Below are 27,933 nucleotides of genomic sequence, written 5' to 3'. Positions count from 1 at the left end.
TATTGGTACTTATAAACAAGGCAGTTTATTATATGATTACTTTTCTGGATCTTCAGAAAATATTTGTTCATTTATTTTATTTATTTATTTATTTATTTGAGACGGAGTTTCGCTTTTGTTACCCAGGCTGGAGTGCAATGGTATGATCTCGGCTCACCACAACCTCTGCCTCCTGGGTTCAAGCGATTCTCCTGCCTCAGCCTCCCAAGTAGCTGGGATTACAGGCATGCACCACCACCATGCCCCACTAATTTTGTATTTTTAGTAGAGATGGGGTTTTTCCATGTTGATCAGGCTGGTCTCGAACTCCTGACCTCAGGTGATCCACCTACCTCGGCCTCCCAAAGTGCTGATTACAGGCATGAGCCACCACGCCCAGCCATATTTGTTCATTTATTGATTAACAGAAGATAGTGCAGAGATAGTTCACCTATGGATCAGAGGTGAAACCTGTGAAGGAGCTGTTTCCATTCTTGAGCAATAAACTGTGTTCAAAAATAACTTGAATCCAGTTTACTGGGTTCCAGTGTTTGGCATGAAAGGAGCTGAGAGGGAACACTGATGATACACCTTGGTTCTATCATCCTTGTGCCCATGGCTGTGTACACTGGTGCCAGAGGATTATTACACAGAGAAATGTCTACAGGGGCTTCCTTATCATTAACTGGTTAGTCAGAAAGTCATGAACTCAAGTCCTGTGTCTTTATCTTACTAACGTTGTAACTTTGGGCATATTATTTAACCTCTCTGAGATGCAGTTTTCTAAACTGTAAAGGATGAACATACTTATCTTCTAGGTTTTTTTTACAAAAGATAAAATGAGGTCAGTATATATAAGAGAAAGCAATTCTTTTTGCTTTAAATAGTATTGATGTAGATAGAATGGGTGATCTCCTTTCCTTTAGGTTTAAGTTTTTATATATTTTGTAGGACTTATTGATTAGAGTTTAGTTCTTTGGAGCAGTGCTTTTTAAGTCTGAGAGTGGCATTTTTATAAGCTATTCATATTCCTGGTAAATATAAAAGATGTAGGAAGCAAATTAGGCCAAAGGACTACTTCCTGGGGAAATAAACATTTTTTTCGTCATTATCCAGTGTATTCTACTGGGACTTAGTGAAAGGCTACTGTTATAAATATGACAAAGAAAGCAAAATTTTTAGGGATCCCTAGCTCCCAAAAGCTCAGCTGCTACATTATATCTACTACATTCGCCTGTCTTTTAGATAAGAAACAATAAATAATTTCCATAATAACAATTTTAATTATTTCCGAGAAAAGTCAGCAAACTCTTTTGTCACATTTCTAGATTAGTGGAGTTTCAAAATGACCCCAGGCAAACTCATGGTGGATTCTAATGCTTTCATGAGTTCTGGTTGAGTAGACTTAGTTCATTAGCCCAGGATAACCCTTATTGTATGATTTAAGATAATCTGGTTTATTTGTAAATTATAAAAATGTTATTTAGATGTCATTTGTAAATTAAAATATATATGAGATATGATATTTAAATTAAAAAACAGTGTTAGGGCTAGTTCCTTATCCAACTTTCATTGTCTTTTTTTCCTTTTAAAACATTGTGGTTCCCTGAAGACTTGTACTTTTTGGTATATATATGTACCGTTTAGTATGTATTTATACTGGTCAGTGCATACATATATATATGTAAAATATGTATGCAATTTAAAAAATATACTGGCAATTTAATTTAATGAAAAATAGGATAAGTTATATAAAATATAAATATTAAAATCCAGTTGATTTTTTTAAATAGAAAATTAGAACAAAATAGTTCATCTTAAAATTAAAAGCCAATGGCCAGGCGTGGTGGCTCACGCCTGGAATCCCAGCACTTTGGGAGGCTGAGGTGGGTGGACCTGAGGTCAGGAGATCCAGACCAGCCTGGCCAACATGGTGAAACTTCGTCTCTACTAAAAATACAAAAATTAGCCGAGCATGGTGGTGCGCACCTGTAGTCCCAGCTACTCAGGAGGCTGAGGCAGAAGAATTGCTTGAACCCAGGAGGTGGAGGTTGCAGTGAACCGAGATAGCACCACCGCAATCCAGCCTCGGTGACAGAATGAAACTCTGTCTCAAAAAAAAAAAAAAAAAAAAGACAAAAATAAAAGCCAGAAATTCAGTACAGCAACGTACAACATTTTTGTGATTGTATGACATAGTATATTTCATTGGTAAGAGGAGAAAGAGGTGGGAAGTTAGGTTTTGAGCCTTTTTAAAAAATGTGTAATAATAGTGATGAATAATGATAATATTAGCTAACATTTATTGAAGTTTGTTCTAAGCACTTTATATGTATTAAGTCATTTAATCCTCACCATAAACCAGTGAAGGAGATGTATTTACATAAGAAAACTGAGGTATAGAGGCATAGGTCCCACAGTTAGTGGAAGTCAGGATGTAAGCCAGTTTGACTCTGAAGCCCTAGCTCTTAACTGCTCTCATTATCATTAGTGTGTTGACACTTCTTGACAGTTAATTTTTGGAAGCAGATTATCTTTCTTAATTGAAGTGTAAAGATTTGACAAATAAGTCACTTGAAATTCCCCCGTAAAAATCACTCAATAGAAGTCATCTTTCATTGAATGAAAGCATTGCAAACATCTCAGTAAAATTTGTACAGTTTCAAACATAGCATAAAGTACTTGCCATAAAGATTCCATGTGAATAATATAACTTTAAATAAGCAGTTAGTATTCTCCTTTTAAAATGTGCCTGGGGCAGATGTGGTGGCCTATACCTGTAAACTCAACACTTTGGGAACCCAAGGTGGGAAGATAGCTTGTGGCCAGGAGTTCAAGACCAGTCTGAGCAATGTAGTGAGACTGTCTCCACAAAAAATTTTTAAAAATTAGTTTGGTATGGTGGCATGCACCTGTAGTTCCAGCTACTAGGGAGGCTGAGGTGGGAAGATTGCTCGAGCCCAGGAGTTCAAGGAAAAAGTGAGCCAGGATCACACCTTGCACTCCATCCTGTTCCTCCTGGGCAACAGAGTGAGACCATGTCTCTCCAAAAAAAAAAAAAAAAAAAAAAAAAAAGAAAGGAAAAGAAAGTGCCTGATTGAAATTTGTAAACCCAGTTATGGGATTTTGATTGTGTATGGATTTTATAATTTGAATTTAAAACTCCTATGCTACTTCTTAGAATAAAAAATCTATTCCTTTCTCAATCCCTGGGAACAATGCTTAATATGCAGTCAAAGCATGTTTGAGCACTAGAAAGGGTCGCCAAAAAAGATAAAAAAAATTTAATGTTTTATCATTTTTTAAAAACAATGAAGTAGAATTCATGGGGGAAAATCATACCTTTTTTGACTCTTATACTTGTTTTGTTTGGCGTTATTTTCATTTTGAATTATATGTGATGGATTGAAGGGGAGATACACCATGGACTTGGTGTATCACCTTGCTTCACCTTGGAGGTTGATGGTTCATTTGTAGTTATTTATTCACAAGTATGTAACCCATATAAGATATAAGTGAATTATGGCTATGAAAAAATGGAGTACAGCAGAATTCTGAATTGTCTGAAAGTATTTAAGATGTATTAATAGAATGAAGGCTGTTGCCTTTTACTTAAAGATAACTGTAGAATATTGATTGAGACAACTTTTTGGATATGTTATGAAATGGAAAAAGCAGGATGCAAAGCAGTATGTCCAATATGAGCCTATTTTTGTTTTAAACATATATTTGGAAAAATATAGTAAATTTATATATACCAATATGTCATCAATGACTATCTCTGGATGATGGATTTTCAGGATAAACAGTTTTTGTGTATCTTTTGTGGTTTCTTTTTCTTTTCTTTTTTTTTTTTCTGAGGCGGAGTCTCGCTCTGTCACCCATGCTAGAGTGCAGTGGTGCGATCTCGGCTCACTGCAAGCTCCACCTCCTGCGTTCACGCCGTTCTCCTGACTCAGCCTCCTGAGTAGCTGGGACTACAGGCGCCCGCCACCACGCCTGGCTAATTTTTTGTATTTTTAGTAGAGACAGGGTTTCACCGCGTTAGCCAGGATGGTCTCAATCTCCTGACCTTGTGATCTGCCCCCCTTGGCCTCCCAAAGTGCTGGGATTACAGGTGTGAGCTACCGTGCCTGGCCTTCTTTTCTTTTCTTTTCTTTTCTTACTTCTTATTTTTATTATTATTATTTTTTGTGATGGAGTCTTGCTCTGTTGCCCAGGCTGGAGTGCAGTGGTGTGATCTCGGCTCACTGCAACCTCGCCTCCTGGGTTCAAGCGATTCTCCTGCCTCAGCCTCCCGAGTAGCTGGGATTACAGGTGTGCGCCACCACGCCTGCCTAATTTTTGTATTTTTATTAGAGACAGGGTTTCAACATGTTGGCCAGGCTGGTCTCGAACTCCTGACCTCACGTGATATGCCCACTTTGGCCTCCCAAAGTGCTAGAATAATAGGCATCAGCCACTGTGATGCCTGACCTTTTTTTTTTTTTTTACATTGAATACATATTACTCTCATGAAAAAAATTAAAACAATAGAAGAGAACTCTATGCCAGTGGATATTAGAAACAACACTTTTAACTAATCCGGGAAAGAAGGGTAGTTGGGAATTTTTATGAGCAAAGATCACTATATGACAGCTAAATTGGCTTTTGGGGTGGTTTTGAGAATAGTTTTAGCCTAAATTTCAAGCTGGGCTTAGAACCCTCCTGAAAAAAGTTCTTTTGAAAACAAACAAACTCACAAACTGGTATTTGAATAAAATAGTGCTCAGCCCTGACCAAAGGGTAGAAGAGAAACTTGATTGCAGGAGTAAAGAACTCAGAGTTAGGTCATTGTTTCAACTTGATGCCAAGATAATTGAGTAACATGATACTGTGTACCTGTGATTTACGTAATCTCAATTTAGTTTCTTGTGATTAGTTGGTGCACTTGAACTGATTTACGGAAAGTGCAGTTTGGGGAAGGTAAAAGCTTGGCCTCATCCCTTGGGTGGTGCCATTACGAAGGTGTCCCAGTAAGGGAAGGTGATGTTAGGCCACCACCTGAGGAAGACCTTGGTGTGGAGGCTGTCCTGCACTGCCCACTTCATAATCTAATGGGAGGTAATGTGCTTCAGTGCCACCAGTTCATGGTAGAATGCTACTTCTCTCTGGGGATAGGGGAAAGAGAAGGGCTTGTGGATGAGTCCTCCAAATAAGTATTTAAGATGTGATAGCCATGAAAATTATGAGATATTCGTGGTCTAAAATTGTAGAATAAAAATGATAACCTTACAGATGGCAAGTATTTTTTTTCCTTTTCCTTTTTTTCCTTTTTTTTTGTAGTTGCAAGATTTAATAGAGCGAAAACAGAGCTCCCATACAAAGGGAGGGGACCCAAAAAGGGTAGCCGTTGCCGCCTCGAATGCCTGGGTTTATATCGCGATCATTGTCCCTTCCGCTGTGCTCTCAGGCGATAGATGATTGGCTATTTCTTTGCCTACTATTTTTGCCTAATTAGCATTTTAGTGAGCTCTCTTTACTACCTGATTGTTTGGGTGTGAGCTAAGTTGCAAGCCCCGTGTTTAAAGGTGGATGCGGTCACCTTCCCAGCTAGGCTTAGGGATTCTTAGTCGGCCTAGGAAATCCAGCTAGTCCTGTCTCTCAGTCCCCCCTCTCAGCAGGAAAACCCAAGTGCTGTTGGGGAGGTTGGCCGATGACCGCTGTAACTGCTTCCTGCTGAATTGGGGTGTAATAGGGGTTGTGCAGTTGAGATTTCCTCAGGAGGGGTGCCTTCGATGTCATTAACATCAGAGCATGGGCTAGCAGGCCGGTCCAGGGGTCCACGGTAGATCTTAGTCATGGACTGCATCTGGAGCTCCATTTGAAGAACCATTTGTAGCTTTACAGCTTCGATTCTGGAAGAAACAAACTTAACAAGGAGGTTAAAGATACAGGGTCGAAAGAGGAGTAGCAATATTATAGCTGCTAGAGGTCCTAAGAAGGGGAGTCTCCAGGGCATCCATTGGCTGAGGAGGCCCCAGGGTCCGGTGTTTTGAAGCTCCTCTGCTCTACGTCGTATTTGATCTCAAATTTCTTTAACTTTCTCGGTGATGATTCCAGATTGTTTAGTTTTCTTGAAAAGATAATTTTGTTTTTCTTCTAAGCGTTGATACATTGGCTCCCTTTCTTCCTTTCTCTTCTCTTAAAAAGAAGGTTTTTGCTTTTTTTCCTTTTAAACTTTAACACATTGGCATCTTTTCTGCACCTTAAAATTCTGGAAGCTTTTAACTTTCAGTTTAATTATACAAAGTCAAGTGTGTATTTTAATTTGGTCCTTGAGTGGGTTTTGCATTTTAAAAATTGAACTGTGAGAGTATAAAAATGTGTTAAGGATAAAGTGTGGAAGTATACTTTTGTATGAATCCTGAATAACAATTTCTACTCATTTGAAATGCTAATGAACTGCAGTTACTTAGTTTCTAAATTTAGCTATTTCAGATTTATAAGTGCCAGGGAACTCACTATTTCGTGTAGGTATTTTTTACAAGCTGACTCTGTGTAACAAGATAGAGTACATAAGAATAAAACATAAATAATACAACTTACAGAGTACCAGAGAAAATAAAACTAGGAGTATAACATTAGATGAGTAAATCAATTATAAAATTTGAGTTTCAGATGTAGCTGTAAGTTTCCTCACTGCTAAAGTAAAAAAAGCTGGCTCAATTTTTATTGAAGAAAAGCAAAAATACTATTTTTAAGTAGCAAGACCTTCTATAGCTGTAATTTCTAAATAAACGTTCCTGTGACTGTATAGGGGAGGAGGTGCTGAGTGATGAGGAGGTAAAGTTCTCTGAAATCATTTGCAGGAAATTAATGAATTTAACATGGTTTTTTTTTTTTTTTTTTTTTTTTGGACAAGATCTCACTCTATGGCCCAGGCTGGAGTGCAGTGATGTGATCATGGCTTACTACAGCTTCGACTTCTCAGGCTCAGGTGATCCTCCCACCTCAGTCTCCAGAATAGCTGAGAATACAGGCATGAGATACCATGCCTGGCTAATTTTTGTATTTTTGTAGAGTCGGGTTTCTGCCATGTTGCTCAGGCTGGTCTCAAACTCCGCGGCTCAAGTGATCCACCTGCCTCGGCCTCCCAAAGTTCTAGGATTACAGGTGTGAGTCACTGTGCCCAGCCACATGTCAATTGTAAGAGAGAGTCATTAAGTGTTTGGTGGTTTTTTAAAAATAAGATCCGTGTAAGAAATGTTTAAGACAGAGTAGGGGAAATAAATATACCTCTATTTTTTTGTTGTTTAAAAGCACTTTCTCAACTTCAGAATAGAGTTCTCTAATTCACCTTGTTTGCCATCCATCTACTGGTTGACTTGTCTCAAACAGCAACACTAATACTTTTGGTAATTGTTTGAATGAATAAAAACTGTTTATTCATTGCTGTCAGTTTAATCATAATTCCAAATTAAATGACTGAATTATTTTTCACTTTTTAAAATTTAATTTTACTTTAAGTTCTGGGAGACATGTGCAGAATGTTTGTAACAAACAAGTTTGTTACATAGGTATACGTGTGCCATGGTGATTTGCTGCACCCATCAACCCATCATCTAGGTTTTAAGCCCCACATGCATTAGCTATTTGATAGTTTTCACTTTTCAGTTGCCTAGTTTGATAGGAGCTAGATATAATCTAACTGATAGAATGAACTGTACTCTGTTTATGCAATCCACTTAGTTCTTTGGACACATAGCATATTTATTCTGTCAACATTTTCTCAGTTAAGAGTTGGTTTAACTGGATTGTGTTTGAGTTGATTCATTGGCTTGCTTTTGATATATCCTTCTTCCAAATAAAAATTCCTTTAAAAAATTTATATTAATTTTTTTTGGGAGGCGAGAGTTGAGGGTTGTGATTCTGAGAACAAAATCCGTGGCTCTGGGTCTGGTTTTATTTGAAAAATTATTTGCGATGTATTGAGGATTTATTATATAGAGGATTTATTCAGTGGATCCATTATTACTTCTGTAGGCTTAAACAAATGCTTTACAAATGTTTAGTCATGTAGAAACTTTAGGATTGATAAATGTTATGACATTATTCTTTTCTGTCAGTGGGCAACCCTAGAAATGAGCAATTGTTTTATGGAATCAGCTAGCTCTGGGGTATCAGTAGCAAAATTGTGTCTGTGATGTCTCAAGCTCTCAAGCTTTTGTGTTTGTGCAGATAATTCAGGAACACCCATTTTATAGCAATTTGGTGTTACTGACATGACAGTTGATTGTCCTTTCACCTCTCTTCCATGTTCCCCAACTTGTTAAGAAAGTTTGATTTCACTCTCTGTTCCCTAAGTGAAACCTATGTGAGTTCTTGAATTCAGTTTCAGTGGAAAGTTTCTAGGTTAAGCCAAAAAGTCAAGATTTTTCTTCGGAGCTAACTTTTTTTTTTTTTTTTTTGAGACAGAGTCTTGCTCTGTCACTCAGAGGCAGGTGGATCACCTGAGGTCGGGATCACCATGATCTCGGCTCACTGCAACCTCTGCCTCCCGGTTTCAAGTAATTCTCCTGCCTCAGCCTCCTGAGTAGGTGGGACTACAGGCGTCTGCCACCACACCCAGCTAATTTTTTGTATTTTTAGTAGAGATGGGGTTTCACCCTATTGGCCAGGCTGGTCTCAAACTCCTGACCTCAGGTGATCCACCTGCCTTGGCCCTCCAAAGTGCTGGGATTATAGGTGTGAACTACCATGCCCAGCCAGGAGCTAACTTTATGTATTTTAGCCAAAAAAAAAAAAAAAAAAAAAAAAAAAACAAAGGAGATAAAAGGGAGATACTTTCAGATACTTTCATTCCATTTTAGAGGTGAGCCTTTTTTTTTTTACCTTATATTTTATTTTTTTATTTTTATTTTTGTTTTTTATTATACTTTAAGTTTTAGGGTACATGTGTACAACGTGCAGGTTAGTTCCATATGTATACATGTGCCATGTTGGTGTGCTGCACCCATTAACTCGTCATTTAACAGTAGGTATATCTCCTAATGCTATCCCTCCCCCCTCCCCCCAGGTGAGCCTTTTTAAAAAAATAAAAATAAAAATAATAAGGCTGGGCTTGGTGGCTCACTTCTGTAATCCTAGCACTTTGGGAAGCCGAGGCAGGTGGATCACCTGGGGTCGGGAGTTCAAGACCAGCCTGACCCACATGGAGAAACCCCATCTCTACTAAAAATACGAAATTAGCCGGGGTGGTGGTACATGCTTGTAATCCCAGCTACTCAGGAGGCTGAGGCAGGAGAATCGCTTGAACCTGGGAGGCAGAGGTTGCAGTGAGCCGAGATCACGCCATTGCACTCCAGCCTGGGCAAAAAGAGTGAAACTCCATCTCAAAAAAAAAAAAATAATAATAATAATAGGAAACAGAAACGTAGAGGAGGTATACTTAAAGAAAAAATTAAAAGAACAATGTACCCTTGCAGAGTGGCAAAAGTAAGAATATATAATAACCATAAAATAAGTCTATTTCTAGGTGTGTCTGTGTGTGTGTATGTGTGTCTGATAGTACTATGGATCTTAGTATGTTTATATAAATATACATACCTGCTCAACAAGTTCTGGGATTTTCAACTAAATGAAATAATTACTGGTAATAGATTGCATTAAAACTTTTTCTTTTATTGTTGTGAGAAGAAAACAAAATGTTAAACTCTGATTTAATACCATCCTTAGTAATTAGGAATGACCTGTGTCTCCTGACTTTCAGCTCTACTGGATTTCCTAAGCATTGTTATTTAACTTTTGCAATGGAACAGAATGCCTCTTTCAGTACGATAGGCAGAGTTTCTCCAATATTCTGGTTTGGGAAATCCACATACATACAATATACTTTGTTTTCTTTATTTTTAAAAATAAGCAATTTTATGGCTGGGCACGGTGGCTCATGCCTATAATACCAGCACTTTGGGAGGCATAGGCAGGAGGAAGTGATCACTTGAGGCCAGGAGTTTGAGACCAGCCTGGGGAACATAGCAAGACCCTGTCTGTACAAACTATTTAAAAATTAGCTGGGTGTGGTGTCCTGCACCTATAGTCCTAGCTACTCGGGAGGCTAAGGTGCAAGGATCACTTGAGTCCAGGAGTTTGAGGCTTCGGTGAGCTATGATTGCAACACTGCACTCTAGCCTGAGTGACAGAACAAGACCCTTTTTTATTTTTGTAAGTAAAGTTGAATTCATAAGGAGTGTCTGGTCTTATTTTCCTTTAAGTCAATGATTCCCTGACATGACTCTATAAACCAGTGGTAAACTATGACAAAGGTCTCACAGGAAACATGAAATGAACTTTTCCATAAATCTAAATGTGTTCAGTGAAAAGGACTGCCCTTTAGTCTGAGATTTTGTCCTTTCTACATTTTTGGTGTTAAAATGTATACTTGTTTTTTAGGAAAAGATTGTTTTTAACTTTGTAAAATTTTGGGAGGAAATTTTGGTTTTTGAGATTCAAATGTTTGGAAGCCAGTGTTTTAAAACTCCTTGACCATAGACTGGAATCTTTAAGTGCTCAGTATATCAGAGAGACTCTCCTAAACTAAAATGAATAGGAATCTGTGGGTCAGATTACTTTTTAAAACATATACTTTTTAAGTTAGCTTTTGTTAGGTCATGCTGCGATAATAAACAATTCCAAACTCTCAGTGGCTTTCTGGGACAAAGCTTTATTTCTTTCTCCTGTTATGTGTACCCTGTTGATTGCTGTGGGGTGGCTGTGGTTGCTGTATCTCTCCATCTGTCGTTGTCTTGGGACCCAGTCTGAAGAAGCAGCAACTGCCTAGGACATGCCATTCTCATGACAGAGGGAGCAAAGAGACATAGCTGAATTGTTTCTGTTTGTAAGTGTTGCTGCTGCTCTTATTCTGATGGCCAAAGGGAGTCCCATGGCCAAACCTGATGCTAATGGAGATGAGGAAGTAGAATTCTCCTACAGTCCTTGCAAATAACATGGCAACAGGTAGAGACAAGAATCCTCCTGTAGGAGGGGACCAATAACGGGGAGTAATAATAACATCCATCACAGTATTAATCACATCGAAGCAGTCTTGTATATGCACAATTTGAAGAACAGTAATAAACACTAGGTATCCACCACCAAGCTTAAAAAATATAACCAATGCCTTTGGAACCTCCTGGGTGCTTTTGTATCACTTCACCAAATGTAAGCACTCTTGAAATGTGTGTTTGTCATATCCTTATTCTTATATTCCATTGTATAGATATGCCACAATTTATCCTTTCTCATGGATTAATTCCATTTTTTTTTTTGCTAGTATGGATAATGCTACCAAGAACATTCTTTCATGTGTCTTCCGGTGTACAGTGTGAATTTCTTTAGGGCAGGGATTTAAGGATGGAAATGCTGGACTGTGGGGCACATGCCTCTCAGTTTTGGTAGATAATGCCAAATTGTTTTCCAAAGTGCTTTTGGCAGTTTATACTTGCACAAGTAGGGCTGTATGCATTACCACTGCTTACATCCTTGTTCACACTTGAAAGCCTGATAATATCAAATGATTCCTTTTTGAATGTATTGGGAGGTGCTTCGCAAAGTAGCACAAATCCTTTGGGATACCATTTAAAGTACAGATTTTGATTCAGGAGGTTGAGTTGGGATGGGAGCTGACTGAGGTCCTCCTGCATTTCTTAGTCTCTCAGTTGATGCCATGATGCCATGCCACTGGACCCAAGACCACACTTTGATAACAAGAATCTAAGGCACTAAATACAGCCATGCATCACTTAATGAAGGGCTTAATGATGGGATAAATTCTGAGAAATGTGTTGTTAGATGCATTTCATCACTGCGTATCATAGAGTATGCTAACACAAACCTAGATGGTAGAGCCTACCACACGCCAAGGCTGTGTGGTATGGCCTATTGCTCCTAGGCTACAGTACAGTAACGTGTTATACAGGTTTGTATAGCACATTACTCTACTGAATATTATAGGCAGTTGTTACACAATGGTAAGTATTTGTGTATCTAAAAATAGAAAACGTATAGTAAAAACACAGCATAAAAAATAAAAAATGATACACCTGTATAGGGCATTTACCGTGAATGGAGTTTTCAGTACTGGAAGTTGCTCTGGGTAAGTCAGTAAGTGAGTGGTGAGTGAATGTGAAGGGCTAGGACATTACTGTGCACTACTGTAGACTTTATAAACACACTTAGGCTACACAAAATGTACAAAAATATTTTTCTTTGTTAAACTATAGCTTACTGCAACTTTTAATTTTTCATTGTTTCAATTTTAATTTAAAAAATTGTTTAGAGGCAGGGTCTTGCTCTGTCATCCACTGGGGTGCAGTGCACAATCATAGCTTACTGTAATCTTGAGCTCCTGGACTCAAGGAAAACTCCCGCTTTGGCCTCCCAAAGTGTTGGGATTACAGGCATAAGCCACTGCACCCAGCCTGTAACATTTTTACTTTATAAACTTTAAATATTAAAAATATTGACTTTTGTAATAATACTTAGCTTAAAACACACACACATTGTACAGCTGCACAAAATATTTTCCTTCGTTTCCTTATTCTATATACTTTTTTCAATTTTTGTTTTTTTCTTTTACTTTTAAAAACCTTTTTATTAAAATCTAAGACACACACTTCTATAGTTTGGCTCTGTGTCCCTACCCAAATCTTATCTTGTCGCTCCCGTAATTCCCACGTGTTGTGGGAGGAACCCAGTGGGAGGTGATTGAATTATGGGGGCAGGTGTTTCTTGTGCTGTTCTCATGATAGTGAATGGGTCTCATGAGATCTGATGGTTTTAAAAAATGGGAGTTGCCCTGCACAAGCTCTCTCTTTGCTTGCCACCATCTACATAAGATGTGACTTCCTCCTCCTTGCCTTCTGCCATGATTGTGAGGCCTCCCCAGCCACATGAGTCCAACTAAACCTCTTTCTTTTGTAGATTGCCCAGTCTTGGGTATGTCTTTATCAGTAACATGAAAATGGACTAATACACACACACATTAGCATAGGCATCCATAGGGTCAAGATCATCACTATCACTGTCTTCCACCTTCACATCTTGTCCCACTGCAAGGTTTTCTGGGCCAGTAGCACACAAAGGAGCAGGTATACATGCTAAAATAATATAAAAAGTATAGTATAGTAAATTCATAAACCAGTAACAAAATCATTATTTATTATCATTGGCAAATATTATGTACTACATATATGTAACTGTATGTGTTATACTTTTATATGACTGGCAGCACAGTAGGTGTATTTATACCAGCATCACCACAAACATGTGGCTAATGCCTCATGCTATGACATTTTTACAGCTATGATGTCACTAGGCAACAGGAATTTTTTTTTTTTTTTTTTTTTTTTAAGACAGAGTCTCGCTCTGTTGCCCAGGCTGGAGTGCAGTGGTGTAACCTTGGCTCACTGCAACCTCTGCCTCCTGGGTTCAACCAATTCTCGTGGTTCAGCCTCCCGAGTAGCTGAGATTACAGGCGTGTGCCTTCATGCCCAGCTAATTTTTGTATTTTTACTAGAGACAGGGTTTCACCGTGTTGGCCAGGCTGGTCTCAAACTCCTGGCCTCAAGTGATCCACCTAGCATGGCCTCCTAAAGTGCTGGAATTACAGGCGTGAGCTCTCTGCACCCGGGCTGGCAATAGGAATTTTTGAGCTCCATTGTAATCTTATGGGACCACCATCATATATGTGGTCCATCCTTGACCACAATGTTGTTAGGCAGTACATGACTGTAGTCAGAGTGGCCTTTGTGTTGTTTGCCCGTAGCACCTAAAGAGTCTTTGGAACAAAACCAGTAAATAACAACATTTGTTACATCCAATGTAATCTAAGATTTTTGAGTCATGCTTGATATTTTTATTGATAGTACATGAGCAATTTCAATAATTCTTAAATTTTATTTTTAATAAATAATAGCTATATATTTATGATACGTAATGTGATATTTTGATCTATGTATACATTATAGAAAATATTCAATCAAGATAACTAACATATACATCACCTCACTGACTTTTTTTTATGTTGAGAATATTGAAAATCTATTTTTTTTTGGCATTTTGAAACATAGAATACATTATTAACTGTGGTCAACATACAGTGCAATAGATCACCAAAACTTACTCTTCCAGGCCGGGCGTGGTGGCTCATGCCTATAATCCCAGCACTTTGGGAGGCTGAGGAGGGCAGATCACCTGAGGTCAGGAGTTTGAGACCAGCCTGGCTAACATGGTGAAACCCCATTTCTACTAAAAATACAAAAAATTAGCCGGGCGTGGTGGCGTGCCCCTCTAATCCCAGCTACTTGGGAAGCTGAGGCAGGAGAATTGCTTGAACCTGGGAGGCGGAGGTTGCAGTGGGCCAAGATCGTACCATTGCACTGCAGCTTGGGCAACAAGAACGAAACTCTATCTCAAAACAAACAAACAAACAAAACAAAAACTTTCTTTCCCAGTCTAACTGAAATTTTATACCTTTTTTTTTTTTTTTAGGTGAAGCATAGTTTTTTTGTTTGTTTGTTTGTTTGTTTTTTATTGATCATTCTTGGGTGTTTCTCACAGAGGGGCATTTGGCAGGGTCATAGGACAATAGTGGAGGGAAGGTCAGCAGATAAACAAGTGAACAAAGGTCTCTGGTTTTCCTAGGCAGAGGACCCTGCGGCCTTCCGCAGTGTTTGTGTCCCTGGGTACTTGAGATTAGGGAGTGGTGATGACTCTTAACGAGCATGCTGCCTTCAAGCATCTGTTTAACAAAGCACGTCTTGCACCGCCCTTAATCCATTTAACCCTGAGTGGACACAGCACATGTTTCAGAGAGCACAGGGTTGGGGGTAAGGTCATAGATCAACAGGATCCCAAGGCTGAAGAATTTTTCTTAGTACAGAACAAAATGAAAAGTTTCCCATGTCTACTTCTTTCTACACAGACACGGCAACCATCCGATTTCTCAATCTTTTCCCCACCTTTCCCCCCTTTCTATTCCACAAAACCGCCATTGTCATCATGGCCCGTTCTCAATGAGCTGTTGGGTACACCTCCCAGACGGGGTGGCGGCCGGGCAGAGGCGCCCCTCACCTCCCGGACGGGGCGGCTGGCCAGGTGGGGGGCTGACCCCCCCACCTCCCTCCCGGACGGGGCGGCTGGCCGGGCGGGGGGCTGACCCCCCCACCTCCCTCCCAGATGGGGCGGCTGGCCGGGCAGAGGGGCTCCTCACTTCCCAGTAGGGGCGGCTGGGCAGAGGCGCCCCTCACCTCCCGGACGGGGCGGCTGGCCGGGCAGGGGGCTGACCCCCCACCTCCCTCCCGGACGGGGCGGCTGGCCTGGTGGGGGCTGACCCCCACCTCCCTCCCGGACGGGGTGGCTGCCGGGCGGAGACGCTCCTCACTTCCCAGACGGGGTGATTGCCACGCGGAGGGGCTCCTCACTTCTCAGATGGGGCGGTTGCCAGGCGGAGGGTCTCCTCACCTCCCAGACGGGGTCACGGCCGGGCAGAGGCGCTCCTCACATCCCAGACCGGGCGGCGGGGCAGAGGCGCTCCCCACATCTCAGAGTATGGGCGGCTGGGCAGAGACGCTCCTCACTTCCTAGATGGGATGGCGGCCGGGAAGAGGCGCTCCTCACTTCCTAGATGGGATGGCGGCCGGGCAGAGACGCTCCTCACTTTCCAGACTGGGCAGCCAGGCAGAGGGGCTCCTCACATCCCAGACGATGGGCGGCCAGGCAGAGACGCTTCTCACTTCCCAGACGGGGTGGCGGCCGGGCAGAGGCTGCACTCTCGGCACTTTGGGAGGCCAAGGCAGGCGGCTGGGAGGTGGAGGTTGTAGCAAGCCGAGATCACGCCACTGCACTCCAGCCTGGGCACCATTGAGCACTGAGTGAACCAAACTCCATCTGCAATCCCGGCACCTTGGGAGGCCGAGGCTGGCGGATCACTTGCGGTTAGGAGCTGGAGACCAGCCCGGCCAACACAACGAAACCCCGTCTCCACCAAAAAAGTACGAAAACCAGTCAGGTGTGGCGGCGCGTGCCTGCAATCGCAGGCACTCGGCAGGCTGAGTCAGGAGAATCAGGCAGGGAGGTTGCAGTGAGCCGAGATGGCAGCAGTACAGTCCAGCTTTGGCTCGGCATCAGAGGGAGACCGTGGAAAGAGAGGGAGAGGGAGACCGTGGGGAGAGGGAGAGGGAGGGGGGCTCATGAACTCTTGAAACTAACAAATTAGATGAAGCATAGTTTTAATAATATTTTAGCTAGGCTGCTAGACCAAAGTCACCTATCAGAGGAGTCTCCATATCACCAGAAGAGTCTTGCCTTTAGAGCCCTGCTTCAGTCACTGGCCGAAAGCAGCATGTGGGAAGTATGGTCTCAGAGTCAACTTTATACCTTTTGAGCAATAACTTTCCTTTCCCCATTCCTCTTCCTCCCCACCGCCCATTGTAACCACCTGTCTACTCTCTGTTTCTAAGAGATCAACTTTTTCAGATTCCACATAAGTACAATATTTTTCTTTCTGTGCCTAGCTTATTTCAATTAGCATAATGTCCTCCGGTTCCATCCATGTTGTCAAGAATTACAGAATTTTCTTACTTTTTAAAGCTGAATAGTATTCCATTGTAGTTTATAAACCACATTGTATTTATCGATTCATCTGTTGATGAACACCTAGATTACTTCCATATCTTGGATATTGTGAACAATACTGAAATGAACATGGGAGTGCAGATAGAATCCCAAGCCATGATTTTAACCACTCTACTTTCTGTACCTGTTATAGATGCTCTTTTTTTTTCTCTAAACCTCTGTCTTGTACAAATATTGGACATTAAGGAATAAAGTAGTGGATCTTTTCTTCTAAGCATTTTGTTGCTTTATAGTTTACAAAGAGAGTCCAGAATTTAAACCTAAGCCATCTAAGCTTCTGAATAGCTTATACTGAAGTAAGAATACTAGGAGTTTTAAAGACACTGGTTCTTCCCAGCTATGCTACTATTAGATTAGTATAACTTATTAAAGTAGCTAGAGATAAATATCCCAATGGCACTCTTTAAGCACAGTAAAGCCAGTGGAAACTGCCCAATTTTATTTCTTATTTTTTTAATTTACTTTTTTTTCCATTCATTGATGGATTGATGGATAACAAATACAGAACAAATGATTTAAATTTTGTGGTATATATGCACAATGCCCATTTTAAATCGACCATAAAACTTAAACAATTTTTTTTTTAGTAGCTTTATGAGTACAAGTAGTTTTGGGCTACATGGATGAATTGTATAGTGGTGAAGTCTGGGATAGCGCACCCATCACCCAAATAGTGTGCATTGTACCTAATAGGTGGTTTTTGTCCTTTACCCTCCTCCCACCCTCCCCCTTTCTGAGTCTCCAGTGTCCATTATACCACTCTTTATGCCTTTGCATACCCATAGCTTAGCTCCCACTTAAAACTAAGAACATGCAGTAGTTGGTTTTCCATTCCTGAGTTACGTCACTTAGAATAATGGCCTCTAGCTCCATCCAAGTTGCTGCAAAAGACATTATTTTGTTCGTTTTTATGGCTGAGCAGTATTTCATGGTATATATGTGTGTGTGTGTGTGTGTGTGTGTATTTATTTTCTTTATCCTCTAATTCATTGATGGGCACTTAGGTTGGTTCCATATCTTTGCAATCGTGAGTTGCGCTGTAATAAACAGATAAACATACACGTGCAGGTGTCTTTTTGATGTGATTACTTCTTTTCCTGTGGGTAGATACTCAGTAGTGGGATTGCTGAATCGAATGGTAGATCCACTTTTAGTTCTTTAAGAAATCTCCATACTATTTTCCATAGAGGCTGTACAAATTTACATTCCCACCAGCAGTATATAAACATTCTCTTTTCACCACATCCATGATAACATCTATTGTTTATTGACATTTTAATAATAGCAGTTTTGGCTGGGGTTAGGTGGTATTTCATTGTGGTTTTAATTTGCATTTCCCTGATGATTAGTGATTTTGAGCACTTTTTAATACGTTTGTTGGCCATTTGTATGTCTTCTTTTGAGAAGTGTCTATTCATGTCATTTGCCTACTTTCTGATGGGATCATTTGTTTTTTTCTTGCTGATTTGACTTCCTTGTAGAACCTGGATATTAGTCCTTTGTGGGCTGCATAATTTGCAAATGTTTTCTCCCATTCTGTAGGTTATGTTTACTCTGATGATTGTTTTTTTGGCTCTGCAGAAGCTTTTTCATTCAATTATGTCTCATTTATTTATTTATTTTTATTGCATTTGCTTTTAGGGGTCTTGGCCATAAATTCTTTGCCTACACCAATGTCCAGAAGAGTTTTTTTCCTAGGTTTTCTTCTAGAATTTTTATGGCTTTAGGTATTAGATTTAAGTCTTTAATCCATTTGGAGTTAATTTTTGTATAGGGTGAGAGATAGGGATCCAGTTTCATTCTTCTACATGTGGCTGTCTAATTTTCTCAGCGCTGTTTATTGAATAGAATGTCCTTTTCCCAATTTATGTTTTTATGTGCTTCTTGAATATCGGTTGGTTGTATTTGGCTTTATTTTTGGGTTCTTTATTCTCTTCCTTTGGTCTATATATCTACTTTTATACCAGTATCATGCTGTTTTGGTTACTATATCTTTTTTTTTTTTTTTTTTTTGAGACAAAGTCTCACTGCGTCACCAGGCTGGAGTGCAGTGAGGCAAACACAGCTCACTGCAGCCTTGACCTCCCAGGCTCCAGTGCTTCTCCCACCTCAGCCTCCCGAGTAGCTGGGACTACAGGTGCACGCCATCATGCCCAGCTAATTTTTGCATTTTTTGTAGAGACAAGGTTTCGCCATGTTGCCCAAGCTGGTTCCAACTCCTGGGCTCAAGTAGTTCTCCTGACTCGGCCTCCCAAAATGCTGGGATTGCAGGCATGAGCCACTGCACCCTGCCTACTATATCCTTATAGTATAGTTTGAAGACAGGTAATGTGATGCCTCCAGATTTGTTCTTTTTGCTTAGGATTGCTCACAAAGCTATTTTGATTGTAATTCATTATTCAGCGAGAAGAGTTTATAATAGGTGATTTATTTAGTTAAAGGAAGAAAGTTTAAGGAATCATTAAGGAGATAATAGACCTTGTCAATAAGCAAGCATTGAAATAACTGATAATTATTCATTAACCAGATAAAAAGAAGGATAAAATTTTAAAAAGCCCACATTTTCCTCAATGCATGATGGTGATATGTGGTCTGTGGCATATACTTGTATCAAGGTTATTCCTGGCACTTTCAAGCTATATTATTTAAAAACACACACACACACAAACAAAAACAGCTGTTAGGACAGAAACACCACTCAGAGTAGCTTAAGCAATGAAGAAGATTTATTGGCCTGTAGTTGGGAAGAACAGGAATGGAGTGGGTTTTAACTAAATGGTATAGAGATTCTAATTATGTTGTCAGGACTCTCTTACCACCTAGCTCTGATTCCCTCTTTCTGTAGATCCTCTTCTCATGTAGATGGCTTTCTTCCAAGTGGTGGTGATGATGGTGGTGGTAGAAGGAGCTTTGTGAGGAGGAAGACATAGTGACAGAAAGTTTCAGAATTAAGTCATTCCAAAGGAAAGAGAACTTTCTTCCCCCAAAGGCCTTCCCCTCTGAAATAGCCCTGTAAGTCATTTATTCTTTGTTTAATCAACTGTTTCCTCCATAGCCTTTATCACAAATTATCTCTTTTATTTATGTGCTTACCTGATTATTGTTTTTCCTTCCAATTACAAGGTAAAATCCATCAGAGCAGTAACTGTGCCTATTTGTTTCATTACTGTAGCCCCAGCATCTAGTAGGCACTCAGGAAATAGTAAGCAGCAAATATATAAAATTCCAGGAAGGGACTCAGATCCTCCTTGAGCCATTTGTCATTACTGTGGTCTGCAGGGTAGGGTACTGTGATTGATATACCTACTAGAATCTCATGGAATAGGGAAATGGATTTACCATAGGTAATGGAGATACCATTAGCTAAAGGAATTGGGAAAAGATGCTGAGCAAACAACAACAAAAAATATCTGTCTAGCATATATGTTTTATGTCCTTTAAGCACAGTTTCATATTTTACCCAACTGCCTAGTCTGATGTGTAAGGTTATGCAGATTCTGCACTGCATGAAGGTGCTTGCTGAGGGGACAGAGCGTGGGCTAAAATCCAGCCCAGAGCTCCATTTACAGAGCTTCCTTTTTCCAGGAGGCACTCTTTTTTTAATTTTGTACACATTTGGATGGTCTCTGTGTATGGTATCCCTGGTTGAGTATCCATCTCTCCATCTAAACTTCTGGATAGCTTATACCGAAGTAAGAATACTAGGAGCAAAAGTATGACCTGGATGTGTCTGTGCATCTGGATCCCACTGGCCAGTTCAGTGTTGACTATGTGCTTAGCCACGTTCTGCACATATTCTGCAAGATGACTGATCTTGGGAAATTCTGAGATGACTGGTCTTGGGAAATTCCCCCTTGTTTTCTTTCTCTCCTCTCTATTTTTCTACCTAGTTTTGCTATTTGGTCAGGTTTTCAAAGCACAGATTTTGAGCTTTCTGAACTTTAGAATGGCTGAATGGTGACACTGTCATCTCTCTTTCTTGTTTACCTACATTTCTCTGCATTTCCATTTTGATCATCCTGGTAATTCTGCATCAGGAGGGAAGTTTCCTATCACTGGTCCTCCTATGGAATAGACCTGTCTTATAGCTCAATCTCTTTGGGGTTTGTTTTGCATTTTATTTGATTAAAGATCTATTGGGGCAGTGAAATACTCACTACTTTTTAAAAAGGTAGATGAGTTGAAGGAACAGACACCCACTCAATCTAACTCATGTGAGGCTGAAGGGAATCTCCTAAGTTCCAGATGTATAGCTCAGCCTTTCATTACCTGGAAGGCTCTCTGCCCTTTTCTCTCTTTCTGGGACGACATCGTTTTATCTCTGCTTCACTCTGGCCATTGGTTTCATTAATCTGATTTTCTTTAAACACCAACTTTCTGTCTATACTGGCCAGCCTATAAGTGGCAAAAATGGGAACTAGTGCTTAATCTACTCATTGGAGTCTCAGTGCAAGTCCACAGGAAGTCTGCACCATAATCATCACATGGAAAAGTTAAAAATAAAAAAGATTTATGGGCCTCAAACACAGACATTCTGAGTCAGTAGGTCTGGTGTCCTGGAATCTGTATTTTAAAAATGTTCCTCAGAAGGAATTCCCAGATCCCAGACCCCTCTGTAATCACAAGAGAGAGAAAAGGAAAATGAGTGAGTGATGGAATTGATGAACCAGGCCCTAACACCCACTTATGTCCTACATAGCCCCTTCTCTTTCTCCCTTTGCCATTCCTTGTTATTGATCTTCCTATCCAGAGAGGAGATGGATATTCTAAGACATTGGAAACAAATACTGAGGAATATAGTAGTTTTCATTAAAAGCAGCAATAGTAGCAGCAACAATTCTCAGTCTAGCTTGGCAGGAAGGCAGTCCAGTTAGGTTTTGGGGCCACCCATCCCTTATCAAATCAGTGCCATTTTTTTGGTCTTAGGTGCTCTTGAAAGTATAAGACAGGCCTAGGTGTTTCTGAGAAACACCTGATAGCCTGGAAACCCTTGCCAGCTATGGCAGCAATTGTCAGGTTTTCTTCCTGGTCAGGTGGTGGGTGACCTTGCAGCTTCAGTGCCCATCACTCTTTGATGTGCCACAGTTATCTGTTTGTGTCTCTTAGTTCAAAGTCTTCAAAGACTTCTAGTCGCTGAGTGGCCAGCCAGTCAGGGGTCTACCCTGGGATTATGGGCCAGAGCAGACTGAGAACTATGAATGGACAGAGCAGGCCATAAATACGTGCGTTACAAGCTTTCCTCTGGCTGGTTTGCAAATGGAGGTTTAAGTGAATATTTGTAATTTCTTTTTAGTTTTGTTATTCCTAAATGAAAGAAGGTTTATATTCCTAAATCAATTATAATGAGTTTTTATATCTCAGAACTACAAATATGACTCCAGCCTCATTTTATATGTGAAATAAATGCCCTATATAGTATTCAGGATACCTACCAAGTGTTTTTATAGTAAACATCATCCTTGTCTCTTCATATCTTAATAATAAAATGTATATTATATTAAGTTGTAAATAAAGTAATATGGTTTATTATTTAATGTTTAAAGTATAATGCCATATATCTTACTTTTGTTGTGTACTGACAGATGCAAAGGGTATAGCAATTTGATTCTGAGTCCTTGCAATAGTAATAAAAGCCATTACTTTATTTAAAACATTTGTCCACTGTGGGATTTCAGAGGCAGTTGAAGACCTTACGTGGATATTGATCACATAAAGTATGCAAAGATAAGAAATACTTTTAACCAAGATTGAGCACAAAAATAGCTCTGTATTATATTTCTGTACACAAAGCAGTTGTGTGGCACAAAACAGTTATGTTTTAAGCCCACAAAGTATAGTATCAGTACCGTAGGGTTGGTTTAAGAACATGTGTTTTTAATACCTTTATAAGAATTGAAGTATCTATCTTGATACTGAAAATATCTTGTTTCTCTGATTTTTAAAAATTATTTTATTTTCCCAGATCCAGTCCTTCTGTGGAACTTCTGAACATCTTTTATTAGTGGAAATATTTTCTACACAATGAAGTCAACAACTTAATTTAAACCAGTGTTTGTGCGGTTCTGATTCATCTGCTGTGGTTCCCGAAGCTTGAGATCTAAGGAGTACAAGGTCTTTTGTGATGACAATATGACTAATAGTAAAGGAAGATCTATTACCGATAAAACAAGTGGTGGTCCAAGTAGTGGAGGAGGTTTTGTAGACTGGACTTTACGTTTAAACACAATTCAATCCGACAAGTTTTTAAATTTACTCTTGAGTATGGTTCCAGTGATTTACCAGAAAAACCAAGAAGACAGGCACAAAAAAGCAAATGGCATTTGGCAAGATGGATTATCAACTGCAGTACAGACTTTTAGTAATAGATCTGAGCAACACATGGAGTATCACAGTTTCTCAGAGCAGTCTTTTCATGCCAATAATGGGCACGCATCATCAAGCTGCAGCCAAAAGTATGATGACTATGCCAATTATAATTACTGTGATGGAAGGGAGACTTCAGAAACCACTGCCATGTTACAAGATGAAGATATATCTAGTGATGGTGATGAAGATGCTATTGTAGAAGTGACCCCAAAATTACCAAAGGAATCCAGTGGCATCATGGCATTGCAAATACTTGTGCCCTTTTTGCTAGCTGGTTTTGGAACAGTTTCAGCTGGCATGGTACTGGATATAGTACAGGTGGGTTTTCATCTTTGTTTAACTTTACTGTCTTTTTTTGTTACTCCATTTCTGTTTAAAATGCTTTATGTAGGTTACTACTCTCAAACATTCACTTTAGATTTAATTTATCCCTTGGTAAAATGAACAGATGCTGACTCTGGGAGAGAATCTATTTCTAGGTGGGAGTTTTTCTTTTTTCCCCTTTAGAAATTCTGAAAGAATAGTTATTCTGACTGTAAAGTAACTCTTCTCTACAGACCTCAGAAGAGCTTGGTTAAAAGAAAATCTTCCCAAAATGTTATATTTAAATACTTTCTTACTTTTAAAATAAAAATTAATATATACTCATTAAAATGACTTCAAACATAAGAGGGTATTAAATAAAACATGAAGTTTCTCCTATTCCTTATCTCCGAATCAAAACTCTCCTCCTCTCCAGAGATTACCATTGTGAAGTGTTCGTTGTATACACTTGCAGCCTTTTTTCTGTGCTTACATATATACATATGAGAGTTTTTTCAAAAATAAAAATAAAATGTTGCATATATTTTTCTGCAACTTATTTTCATTGCTTAATAATACATCTCTCCAAATTGGTACACAAAGATTTTCTGCATTTTAAACTGAGTGCATTATATTCCATTGTATGTATATACCAAAATTTACTTACTCATTCTTCCTTATTGGTGCTGTAATAACTATCCTTATAAGTATAAGAATATATATTCATATAGTAATGTTTTCATAGGATAGATTTGAAAACAGCATTGTTGGATATTAGGGTATGAATTAATATCTATGTTTAAAATTTTGTAGATACTGTCAAGTTGCATTCCAAAAAATTTGTATCAATTTATACTCCTACTGTCAAAATATAAGTACTTTTATTTTTTCATGTCCCTATCAACATTGGGTATTTATTTTATTTTATTTTATTTTGAGACAGGGTCTCACTCTGTGGCCTAGCTCGCTACACCCTCAACCTCCTGGGCTCAAGTAACCCTCCCACCTCAGCCTCTTGAGTAGCTGGTACTACAGGCGCACTACACCTCACTAATTAAAAAAAATTTTTTTTAGAGACAAGGTCTTGCTGTGTTGCCCAGGCGGGTCTCAAACTCCTGGGCTCAGGCAATCCTCCCACCTTGGCCTTTCCAAAGTGCTAGGGATTACAGGTGTGTACCACTGTGCCCAGCCAACATTGGGTCTTCTTGATCTTTTTCATATTTGCCAAATGGCAGGAAAATGTTATCATGTTTTAATTAACATTATTATTAATGTTTAGCATATTGTCATGTGTTTATTGGCCATTCTTTTTCTGTGAATTATTTTTTGTATCTTTTATTTATTTTTAAAATTTATGTGCTACTTATTGATTTGTAGGTATTCTTTTTTTTTTTTTTAAGGCGCAGTCTAGCTTTGTCACCCAGGCTGGAGTGCAGTGGCGTGATCTTGGCTCACTGCAACCTCCACCTCCCAAGTTCAAGTGATTCTCCTGCCTCAGCCTCCTGAGTAGCTGGGACCACAGGCTCACGCTACCATGCCTGGCTAATTTTTGTATTTTTAGTAGAGATGTTGGTTAGGCTGGTCTCGATCTCCTGACCTCAAGTGATCCGCCTGCCTCTGCCTCCCAAAGTGCTGGGATTACAGGCATGACCCACCATGTCTAGCTGATTTGTAGGTGTTCTTAATGCCTTGTGGTTACCAAATACCTATTATATAATTATCTTTCTAAAGTAATAAGTTGCCAAAATGTGACATTTTGTTCTGTCAGTTTTTGTTTATCAGTCATAGAAAGGTTGCCTCTGGGAACGTATTAGATATATTATCCTATAATGTGCTCTTATCTTTCATTGTTTGTTCCCTAAAGGAACCTCAGGTTATTTGTGACTCTAAGATGCTATTCAAGAGGTAACATTTTTATCTAAATGGAAAATGTACATAAATAGAAACATTTTTCCACCATCAGTTGGAGAAAGGATATGAGAGGAACTATATTGCAGTACATTAAAGTTTTAAATAGATAATAATACCAAAGAGAGAGCAAACCTACATCCACTTGAAATGTAATTGTTTTAGGTTCTTATAGTAGTATCACAGCTGCGACAATAAATAGGCTGGTTTTGGTTGGGATTTTTTCTTGAGATACCAATTATTCTGAAGAAACACTCAGTATTTAACTATAGAATGGTAACATCTATAGGACTAAGGTGTTAGAGTACAGCTTAGCAGAATGTTTATATAGCTCATTATGTATCTGGAGTAATGTTGACTTACTTCCTGATACTGAGAGAACGGCACACATATAATTGGAAAAAGTTCCTTTTATGATTTTATGAACTTTTACAGTGCTAGCCCTAAGGACTTTATAAAGTTAAACTTTAGTGTTAAACATTGTAGAAACGTAATATAAATTTTTTTTTTCTTTTTTTGAGATGGAGTCTCACTCTTTCACCCAGGCCGGACTGCAGTGGCGCTATCTCGCCTCACTGCAAACTCCGCCTCCCGGGTTCATGCCATTCTCCTGCCTCAGCCTCCCAAGTAGCTGGGACTACAGGCGCCCGCCACCACGCCCGGCTAATTTTTTGTATTTTTAGTAGAGATGGGGTTTCACCATGTTAGTCAGGATGGTCTCGATTTCCTGACCTCGTGATCCGCCTGTCTCGGCCTCCCAAAGTGCTGGGATTATAGGCGTGAACCACCATGCCTGGCCGATATAAATATTTTTGAAGACTTTATTTGAATGTGCTCTTTTAAACTTTTTAATTGAAATGTAATACATCTAGGGTATACAAAATAAAAAATAGAGACTCAGTGAATTTTCGTAATATAAACAACCATGTAACTATCAACCAGCTCAAGAAATATAATTTTGCCAGTACTGCTTCTTTAGTCCTCCTTGTGCCTTCTTCCAATTGCTGCCCTTTTTGTCCCCATCACCAAAGGTAATCACTAATCTGATTTTCTGGTAAGCACCTCTTTGCTTGTCTTTATAAGTGTGTATCCCTAAACAACATAGTTTGGTTTTACTTGACTCTTTTTAAACTATATAATGGAAGTATAGAACATGGTTTTTTGTGTGTGTGTGGCTTTTATTCCCTCAACATTATATAAATTTCATGAAACTGTAGTTTATTTCCATTGCTTGATAGTAATCCATTATATGAATATACTGTACCACAATTTATCTATTCTGCTATGAATGGACATTGGGAGGAATGGTGCTTCCAGACTCTTTTTTTTTTGAGACAGAGTTTCACTCTTGTTGCCCTGGCTGGAGTGCAATGGTGCAGTCTCACCTCACTGCAACCTCCGCCTCCCAGGTTCAAGTGATTCTCCTACCTCAGCCTCCCGAGTAGCTGGGATTACAGGCATGTGCCACCACACCTGGCTAATTTTGTATTTTTAGTAGAGATGGGGTTTCTCCATGTGGGTCAGGCTGGTCTTGAACTCCCGACCTCAGGTGATCCGCCTGCCTCAGCCTCCCAAAGTGCTGGGATTTACAGGCGTGAGCCACCACACCAGGCTGCTTCCAGACTTTTGATGCACATATGCATGAATTTCTTTTGGGTATATATGCAGAGATGGAATTTCCAGGTCTTAGGATATGGAGATACTCAAATTTAGTAGATGTCATATGATTTTCCACATTGGTTGCGCCAATTTACAGTCTAATTAGCAGAGTACAAGAGATCTCAATACTCTATATTCTTATTTCTACTTGGAATCAGTAGTCTTTTTATTTTTAGAAATTCTGGCACATGTGGAGTGGTACCTCACTGTGGTTTTAATGGAGATTTCTGTGATAACTAATGATGTATATTTGGATATTACTGGTAAAGCTTTTTTTGTCCATCTTTCTATTTGTTTTTCTTATAGATTTATGGGAGCTGTTATTTGTTTTTCTTATAGATTTATAGGCGTTATATTTTGGATATGAGCCATTTAGTGCTATATATTTAAAACATCTTTTCTCTCCTCTGTGGCAGAAGTTCTTAATTTTGAAATAGTTCTTTTCCTCCTGCTTTTTCATAGTTTGTGTTTTATGTCTCTCGTCTAAGAAATCTTTCCATACCCTGTGGTAATTAAGATATTCTATTATATTACTTTGTTGAAGCTTTGTTGTTTTGCTCTTACATTTAGATCATTCCCTCCCTGGAATGGATTTTTGTGTAGAGTACGAAATGGGACTTATGTTTGGTTACTGGTTTCTTGAGGTTTTCTATTTCTTCATGGTTCAATAGTTGTATGTGTCCAGAATTTATCCTTGTTGCATGTTTTCCAATTTGTTCGCGTATAGTTGTTCATAATAGTCTTTGATGATTCTTTGTATTTTTGTGGTCTCTGTTGTTATGAATCCTTTTTCATTTCTAATTTTACTTATTTGGGACTTCTCTCTTTTTTTCATAGTCTAGCTAAAAGTTTGTTGATTTTATCTTTTCAAAAAATAACTTTTTGTTTCATTGATCTGTATTTTTTTGTCTGAATTTCATTATTTCTGCTCTGATCTTTATTTAATTTCTTTTCTTCTACTAATTTGGGGTTTAAATTGTTCTTGCTTTTCTAGTTCCTTGGGGTGCATAGTTAAGTTGTTTATTTGAAGTCTTTCTATTTTTT

The 27,933-nt window shown here is 39.2% G+C and overlaps 1 protein-coding gene across 8 annotated transcripts in view; it reads left to right on the top strand.

Moving 5' to 3' along the window:
* The window catches only part of SLC41A2 (solute carrier family 41 member 2), a 158,735-nt gene that overhangs the window by 9,423 nt on the left and 121,379 nt on the right, over positions 1–27,933 (top strand). For 5 of the 8 annotated variants that reach the window (XM_031001147.3, XM_055357871.2, XM_063694270.1 and 2 more), the window contains exon 2: positions 22,616–23,337. In XM_031001147.3, the coding sequence (XP_030857007.1) occupies positions 22,783–23,337 (555 nt within the window). In that variant the 5' untranslated portion in view covers positions 22,616–22,782. Of the gene's footprint in view, positions 1–4,978; positions 5,083–19,443; positions 19,666–22,615; positions 23,338–27,933 lie in introns of those variants that run through there. The other 3 variants (XM_063694269.1, XM_063694272.1, XM_063694271.1) reach the window with 3 other exon arrangements.

Source organism: Gorilla gorilla, chromosome 10, assembly GCF_029281585.2.
Source record: "Gorilla gorilla gorilla isolate KB3781 chromosome 10, NHGRI_mGorGor1-v2.1_pri, whole genome shotgun sequence".
Lineage (NCBI taxonomy): Eukaryota > Metazoa > Chordata > Mammalia > Primates > Hominidae > Gorilla > Gorilla gorilla.
The sequence above is the reverse complement of the archived record's forward strand: the minus strand, read 5'-3'. Positions and strand labels throughout refer to the sequence as shown.